Source organism: Aotus nancymaae, unplaced genomic scaffold (assembly GCF_030222135.1).
Source record: "Aotus nancymaae isolate 86718 unplaced genomic scaffold, 86718_ANA_hifiasm-v0.15.2.pri h1tg000028l, whole genome shotgun sequence".
NCBI lineage: Eukaryota > Metazoa > Chordata > Mammalia > Primates > Aotidae > Aotus > Aotus nancymaae.
Window position 1 is genome coordinate 13,295,774 of NW_026988441.1, and position 8,625 is coordinate 13,304,398.

The 8,625-nt window shown below is 54.8% G+C and overlaps 1 protein-coding gene across 4 annotated transcripts; it reads left to right on the plus strand.

The window, feature by feature from the left end:
- Positions 1-76: 76 nt before the first annotated feature.
- ACTMAP (actin maturation protease) lies at positions 77-8,624 on the plus strand. Of its 4 annotated transcripts, XM_012461439.2 has the most exons (6): positions 77-1,090; positions 4,271-4,339; positions 4,796-4,920; positions 5,266-5,395; positions 5,487-5,557; positions 6,722-8,624. In XM_012461439.2, exons 1-6 carry the CDS (start codon positions 768-770, stop codon positions 7,057-7,059), a joined length of 1,056 nt encoding a protein of 351 aa, XP_012316862.1. In that variant the 5' UTR covers positions 77-767; the 3' UTR covers positions 7,060-8,624. The 4 variants fall into 4 exon arrangements, with proteins under 4 accessions (XP_012316862.1, XP_064237366.1, XP_064237367.1 ...); XM_064381297.1 differs by lacking the exon at positions 5,266-5,395 and having other exon boundaries at positions 1,069-1,090; positions 5,481-5,557; XM_064381296.1 differs by lacking the exons at positions 5,266-5,395; positions 6,722-8,624 and having other exon boundaries at positions 5,481-5,628.
- The last annotated feature ends 1 nt before the right edge of the window (position 8,625 follows it).

An 8,625-nucleotide genomic window follows, 5' to 3' on the forward strand; every position in this document is an offset into this window, starting at 1 on the left:
CACGTGATAGCGAAATGGGCGGGCACTATTGAGGGTGATACCACATGATATGGGAAGGGGGTGTGTGCGGGGGCCGCCATTTTGCGGGAGTGGGCGGCTCATTTTACTTCCTGACTCCTTTCCCTGTTCACCGGTTATCGCGGCTCCCTCCAGCCTTTGATCTCTGAGTCTTCTCCAACCCACAGAAGTTTTTTATTGCTCTGACTCCAGGACCTTCTCCACAACTAGGCCACTTTCCCTGCCAGGTGTCCTTTTTGACCTCTTGCCTCTGACTCAAAAGGTCAGCTCAAAGGTTCCGAACTAGGGCCTGGGATGTGAGAGGGGACTGAGCCTAAGTTCTCCGAATCTTTAGCCCCGGGCCCCTAAGTCGCACCCTTCAGGCACCTCACTCTAGGTCTGAGCCTTCATATCCCAAACTTACCCATGAGTTTCCACATTCAGCCCCAAAGAATGAGTTAACTCGTACTAACTCTCCACCTAAGCCTCCCGAGGTAACAACCCGGCCCGGCCCGTACCACATGTCCGGTTCCGGATTGAAGGGCTCCACCCTGTTAACCGTCAGGTGCCTTAATACTGGGGTCACCCTCGCAATTCCTGCTCCCACGGTTTCAAAGGTTAGCCCTGGTCCTTTCACACCCACTGCTCTGCCCCCAGATTCTGGAATTCAGCTCTTAAACTTTTAAAATTTCCGTCCCTGAGGCCGTCCTCTTGGAGGATCCCTCCCTCCCCACCTTCTGAACCCCTCAGCACCTCCTGGAGACCCCAAAATGACTTCACCAAGCTCTCCTCCCCTGAAATCACCAATCCCTCCTCCAAGAACCCCTGTACCCCAAGCCAGCAGCATTCCACCTCCTCCTCTACCCCCAAGTCCCCTGGACTTTTTAGCTTTTCCATCCCGTCCCTGGAGTCAGCAAACCCCTGTTCCCCCACCGCCCCCACTGCCTCCTCCACCCGCTGCCTCGGGGCCTGCTCGCCCTCATGTCTTCGGCCTGGAGAAGAGCCAGCTCCTGAAGGAGGCCTGGGAGAAGGCTGGCCCGGTCCCCAAGGGCAGAGAAGATGTGAAGAGGCTCCTGAAGCTGCACAAGGACCGGTAGGGTCTCCATACCCCACCCACCACCCAGGCTCTGCCCCAGTCACTTCTCCGCAGATCACTTCAGCCATCTCCTCTTGAGGGGGTTCCCATGTCCTCAAGATCAAACAGCCTGACTACTTAGGTCCCCCACGTAGACCCCTTCCGTGGTGGTGTGCCTCCAGCAGTGAAGAAGCTGTCCTCACAAGTGCTTCGTCCAGAACCGGACGTGGTGGCTCATGCCTGTAATCTCAGCTACTTTGGGAGGCCGAGGCTGGCGGATCACCTGAGGTCAGGAGTTGGAGACCAGCCTGACCAATATGGTGAAACCCCATCTCTACTAAAAATACAAAAAATTAGCTGGGCATGGTGGCGCGCGCCTGTAATTCCAGCTTCTCAGGAGGCTGAGGCAGGAGAATCGCTTGAACACTGGAGGCGGAGGTTGCAGTGAGCCAAGATCACACCACTGCACTCCAGCCTGGATGACAGAGCGAGACTCTATCTCAAAAAAAAAAAAAAAAAAAAAAGTGGCCAGTCTAGTGGGGGAGACAGACCCTTCTACCCCTCCAGACGGTGACAACCCAGAGTGATCAGGGTTGTCATGACAAAAGTCCAGAGGGGTGCCTGACCCAGGCTGGGGAGTCAGGGGGAGCTTCTTGGGCAAGAGGAACCCTGAGAGCTGTTGAGCAAGTCGTGCAAAGACTGTGTGATGAGAGTAAACAGCTTGTGCAGGAGCCTGGAGTGAAATGAGGACATGTTCTATTCAAGGAACTGAAAATATGTCCTTAATTTGCCGGGGGAAGTGGCAAACATGGGGCTGTGAAAGCAGGCAGAGCCAACCACACAGAACAGAGCAGCAGCCTAGCGGATGTGTAAAGGGACTGGGACTGTCCTGAGGGCATGGGGGAGCCCTGGAGAGGCTCTGTGTAGGGAGGGAGGCTGCCTGTGGAAGTGATCCTTAGGCGACTCCAGGAAACTGGGGCATCCAGGGACCCAGGTGAGAGGGCAAAGGAGAGCACAAGACCTACCCTGGGGCCATGGGACTGAGGTTTAATGATTGCCTAGCTGAAGAAAAAAGGGAGAAATATGAGTTGCCTGGACTCACATTGAAACTCCAAGTTCTCGGGACACATTTTTTTTTAATGGAGTTTCCCTCTTTCATCCAGGCTGGAGTGAACTGGCGCGATCTCAGCTCACTGCAACCTCTGCCTCTGCCATTCCCCCCACCCCCACCCCGGGTTCAAGCAATTCTCCTGCTACTGCCTCCCAAGTAGCTGGAATTATAGGCGCCCGCCACCATGCCCAGCTAATTTTTGTATTTTTAGTAGAGATGGGGTTTTGCTATGTTGGCCAAGCTGGTCTTGAACTCCTGACCTCAGGTGGTCTACCTGCCTCGGCCTCCCAAAGTGCTAGGAATACAGGCATGAGCCATCTTGCCCAGCCTCCAGACACATTTACAATCTTCCCTAAATGCCCCCGCTGAGATGAGGCAAATTTGATGCAAATTACAGTCACCCTTTACTGCATGCCTAGCCTATGTCACACTGTTTTAAGTGTTTAAATATTAATTTATTGAATCCTGTCAACAACCTCATGAGGTAGAAACTTTTATTATCGGGGGCCAGGCACGGTGGCTCACGCCTATAATCCCAGCACTTTGGGAGGCCGAGGCGGGTAGATCACGAGGTCAAGAGATTGAGACCATCCTGGTCAACAAGGTGAAACTCTGTCTCTACTAAAAAGTACAAAAATTAGCTGGGCATGGTGGCGCATGCCTGTAGTCCCAGCTACTCGGGAGGCTGAGGCAGGAGAATTGCCTGAACCCAGGAGGTGGAGGTTGCGGTGAGCCAAGATTGCGCCATTGCACTCCAGCCTGGGTAACAAGAGTGAAACTCTGTCTCAAAAAAAAAAACTATTATTGTTTCATTTTCCTGATGAGAAAACTGAGGCCCATAGAAGTGAAGCCTCTTAGCCAGTGTGAAAAAGAGGAAGAGTCCAGTTTGAACTCTGGCAGCAGGGCTCCAGGCTGTTTGTGTGTTTGTGTGTTTGTTTGTTTGTTTTTGGGACAGGATCTTGCTCTGTTGCCCAGGCTGGAATGCAGTAGCTGGATCATAGCTCACTGAAGCCCAGACTCCCTCTTAAAAAAAGGGAATAATAAGCACATTGCTCTGAACCCTGGGTTGCAGTAGTAACCAAATTGTCTAAGTGTCCTCCCCCAGGGTACAAAGATTCACTCTCAAGGTGATATCTTAGACCTTAAGCATGTTGTTACCTGGTTTGTTTGTTTTTTTCTCAAAGTTAAAGGATTTTCACTGTTGAACAGCTCAAGAAACAGACTTGAAGGGAAAAACAAATCACAGAATTTGGAACCTGGGCAATAGCATGACCTCATCTCTACTAAAAATAAAAACAGTCGGGCATGGTGGCTCACGCCTGTAATCCCAGCAATTTGGGAGGCCAAGGTGAGCGGATCACCTGAGGTCAGGAGTTCAAGACCAGCCTGGCCAACATGGTAAAACCCAGTTTCTGCTAAAAATACAAAATTAGCTGGGCGTGATGGCGTGCACCTGTAATCCCAGCTACTTGGGAGGATGAGGCAGGAGAATCACTTGAACCCAGGAGGCAGAGGTTGCAGTGAGCTGAGATTGTGCTCTTGAATTCCAGCCTGGGCAAAACGAGCGAAACTCTATCTCAAAAATAAAATAAAAAGAATTAGCTTGACATGGTACATGCCTATACTCCTAGCTACTCAGGAAGCTGAGGAAGGATCATCACTTGACCCTGGGAGATCGAGGCTGAAGTGAGCTTTGATTACATCATTGCCCTCCAGCCTGGGCAACACAGCAAGACCTTGTCTCAAAAAAAAAAGAGAGTTGGGTATACAGATACCCCTCTGAGAAAGTTCCTCGGATAAACCTCTCTGGCTCCTGGTTACAAAGTGCCACCCTTTGCTCCTCACCCTTCATTACCTGAGAGAGAACAGGGAGCAGGCAGGCAGAAGGACCATTCCCACTAACCAGATGAGGAAACTGAGGCTTGGGGAGGGGAAGTCAGTGACTGAACCAGGAACCGCCTTCAGCCTTAGGACAGCCAGGCTGGTGTTTCCTTCATCGTCCCTGGTTGGCCTGCTCCCAGCCAGACCTCACGGTGGGAAGGGCTTCAGAGCTGGCTCCCTGGTGACTGAGCATGGCTTTGCTTCAGGTTCCGAGGTGACCTGCAGTGGATCCTCTTCTGTGCAGACCTGCCGTCCCTCATCCAAGAAGGCCCTCAGTATGTGCCCCGATGCGGGACCCGCAGCCCCTTTGCCGCCCTTATTCTCCTTTTGCTGGGCTTCTTAGGGACTGATCAGGAGAAGGGGAGTGGATTTTCCCTGGTGGGAGGAGGAGGGAAGGAATGGGGGAACTTTCCACCCAGGCTCCTGGGTCCCTGCATAGTAAACATAGTTGGAACATCCAATGAGTGAATGAATAAGCCCGGTCCATCTCTGTAACTCCACCTTGGCACCTCCTCCCAGGAAGCTGAGGTGACCTCTCCCCGCTCTTCCACCCCCAGCCCTCCAGCCCTCCAGCTCTGGGCTCTGGCCCTGGCCATTCTCTCCCCTGAAGGGGAGTCAGGTCTCCCTCGCTGGCCTGGGAGACGGGCGGGAACTCCTCCAGGGCAGCAAACCTGTTTCCCCACTCCAGCTTCCCGGTAAAGGGGCTGTGACATAGGCCTGTCTGTCCCCAGATGCGGGCTGGTGGCCTTGTGGATGGCAGGTACTCTCCTGTCACCTCCGAGTGGCGTCCCCCTGGAGAGACTCGTGCAGGTAGCCATGGAAAGAGGCTACACGGCCCAGGGAGAGATGTTCTCAGGTGAGTTGGGTGACCATGTGCTCCGTCACCTCTTCACGAGGCTCGGTGGGGTGCTGACAGCCGAGTCAGGGGATCTCGTTCCATTCTTTGGGCCCTTCCCACTGCCTGGTAGAGCAGAGAGGTTACAAGATGGACTCGAGCTGGCTGCCGGGGTTGCAAACCCAGCTCTGCCACCTCTTTGCTGTGGCCATGGACAAGCCACTGACGCTCTTTGTGCCTCGTTTTCTACATGTGTACCAAGGGGTGGAAGGGCATGGTGAGGGTGGGAAGTGTCACCCTCTGTGGGAACTCAGCATGGTGCTGGCCACACACAGCGAGCCCCCTCTGTGTGCTCTCACCCTGCAGTGGCGGACATGGGCAGGCTGGCCCAGGAGGTGTTGGGCTGCCAGGCTAAGCTGCTCTCTGGCGGCCTGGGAGGTCCCAACAGAGACCTCGTCCTGCAGCACCTGGTCACCGGACATCCCCTGCTCATCCCGTATCCCAGGGCCTGGGAGGGAGGAGGGCAAGGGTGGCGAAGGGTGGGTCCCAGGGCCACACCATCGTTTTTACCTTAATGCCAGCACCAGCTACGACGAGGACTTCAACCATGAGCCGTGTCAGAGGAAGGGCTACAAGGCCCACTGGGCGGTGAGCGCAGGTGGGTTCCCCTCCTTCATCCCTGCACCCTTCGTCTCGGGTCTCCCCGGCCTCCATTAACCCTCCTGACATTCTCATCCCTTGTGCTGGTGCCTCCCCAGCCAGGCTATGCACTCTCAAGACAGGGACTAGAGCTGGGCATCCCAGTCCCCACAGGACACTTAGCATAGCACTGGGCAGGCTGGGGCTGAGGTGTCCGCCAGTTGGAACTTCAACAAACAGAAGCTAATGGGGCAGATTTTAGGATCAAGACAGTCTGGGCTCCAGGCCTGGCCTGGCCACTTCTAGGCTGTATGACCCTGGGCAGGTATCATCACCTCTCTGGGCCGTTCTTTTCCCTATCTGGAAATTGGGGGTAACAGTAGTACCCACCTCATAAGGCTGCCTTGTAGGCAGAGCACAGAGCACTCTTGGAACAAGGCTTGGCCAGGTGCAGTGGCTCATGCCTGTAATCCCAGCACTTTGGGAGGCCAAGGTGAGTGGATCGCTTGAGGTCAGGAGACCAGCCTCGCCAACATGGTGATACCCTGTCTCTATGAAAAATACAAAAATTAGCTGGGTGTGGTGGTATATGTCTGAAATTCCAGCTACTTGGGAGGCTGAGGCAGGAGAACTGCTTGGACTCAGGAGGTGGAGGTTGCAGTGAGTTGAGATCGCACCACTGCACTCCAGCCTGGGCAACAGAGCAAGATTCCATCGCAAAAAAAAAAAAAGGCTTGGCATGTGACATGTCTCTGTAAGCATTACCAGCACCATCTTCATTCCGCCTGCCTGAAAGAAGACCAGGTTGGTCCATGTCAGGAGGTCTGGGGTCCGGGGGAGGCTCTGCTCAGCCTCTTTATGGTTGTGTGGCCTTGACAGCTCCTCCTGGAGCCTCTCTTCCCTGGACAGCTGGGGATGACCTGGTGACCACATGTGCTCCATCTAATGCTGCCTCCCCACTTCCCTGTGCTGTCAGGCCAGGCGAGGCAAGACTTAAAACGCCTATAGCTTTGGAACCAGATGCTGTGGTGGGTCCAAATCCAACTCCACTGGCTGCCACTAATGTTACTGTAACCTAGGAATGGAAGCCACACCACCTCGGAGGGCTGGGAGGGGGTGGAACTTAGCATGCACCTGGTCCTGGCCCAGTCACTGCCACTCACCACCTCCTCCTATCCCCCAGGGCTCCTGCTGGGTGTTCCCGCTGTTCCCAGTCTTGGCTACACTGAGGACCCTGAGCTGCCGGGCCTATTCCACCCAGTGCTGGGTGTGCCCTGCCAGCCACCATCCCTGCCAGAGGAGGGCTCCCCAGGAGCTGTCTACCTGCTGTCTAAGCAGGGCAAGAGTTGGCACTATCAGCTGTGGGACTACGACCAAGTCCGGGAGAGCAACCTGCAGCTGACGGACTTCTCGCCCTTGCGGGCCACTGACGGCCGGGTGTACGTAGTGCCTGCAGGTGGGGTGCGGGCTGGCCTCTGTGGCCAGGCTCTGCTCCTCAGACCGCAGGACTCCAGCCATTAGCCGGGGCTGCGGTCCCAGGCTGCAGCCTAGCTCGGTCACCATTTGAAGTGTGCTGCCACTTCTCTACGTGAGATGACCCCAAGGTCTCAGCTGGGTCTTGGGCCTCCAGCCAAGGGATCCTTCATCAGGGCCACCCCCACTCCATCTCTTCCAAGCCTGGGCATTGTCCCAACCCCAGGACCACCCCCTGCAGGACCCTGCGCCTGCATATCCCATCTGAATGTCACATCGGTTCGTTTCTCACTGGGGACCGCCTCTGTCACCTCACTAGATATCTAAGGAGCCTCCTGCCTGGGCCCTCTGCTGCTCACAGGACAGGGACACTACACTGTGCCAGCCTCAGCTCACCCCTCCTTAGCCCAGGCTCTTCCTCACACTTGCCCCCTGCCAGTCATACTGGCCTTTCAGATCCCCGGAGCATTGAGTGCATCCTCCAGCCCTCTGCTGCGGATCACTCCCTAACTTCTCCATCGGGGCTCAGGTATCACTACCTCAGGGACGAGTCCACAGCCCCAGTCTAGGCATCCCTCCCCACCTCACATCCTCACTGTTTTAAAGCCCATCTGAGAGCAGTTAACTGCATCAGTCCCTCTGTGTTAACTCTGCAGGTCTGGCAGCCCTGTAAGGGGGGTGCTAGATGCCCCCTATTTGACAGATGGCAGGACTGAGGCCTGGAGAGGTGGAATCGCTGGCCTAAGGTCACATGACCAGCAAGTGGCAGGGTCAGGATTCAAGCTAGGTAGTCAGTGTCTCAGCCAGGTTGTGTCTTGGCTCCCTGATCATTATGGTCCTGACCACAAACTTCCCTATCCACCCATACAAATATCTAGTGAGTGTGTATGATTACTAGTTTTGCGAATACCTGCCCCCTCCACTCTGAAATAGGAGGAACAGGCCTGTCTTGATCACTGCTCTGTCCCTAATTGAGCCTCTCTCATTTAGGGAAACTACAGTGCTGTGTTTCCTTTTTTTTTTTTTTTTTTGAGACAGAGTCTTGTTCTGTCGCCCAGGGTGGAGTGCAGTGGTGCGATGTCAGCTTATTGCAGCCTCCACCTCCCAGGTTCAAGCAATTCTGCCTCCGACCCCCAAGTAGCTGGGACTACAGGCATGCGCACACCATGCCTGACTAATCTTTTGTATTTTTTGTAGAGGTGGGGCTTTGCCATATTGGCCAGGCTGGTCTGAAACTCCTGACCTCAGGTGATCGACCTGCCTCAGCCTCCCAAAGTGCTGAGATTACAGGTGGAGCCCCCTCACCCAGCTACAGTGCAGTGTTTCTAACCAGTGACAGGGTAAAGAGGATGTGTGTCACCATCCCAGCCCTGATCAGCCTGCCTGTGCATCCCCCATCCCAGCCAGGGCTTGGAGCAGCGTTGGTCACCACTGTGTCCCCTGCATTGTCCAACACATCCAGGCACAAGAATAGCTGCCCAGGTACAGATCTGCCGAGTGAGTGAAGTAGCCTGCTTGGAGCCTGCCTCTTTCCCAAAATGCTTGTTGTCTTGTTACTCCACCCAGCACTTGTGCCCAGATACACTCCAGATGCAAAAGAAAAAGCTTCATGAC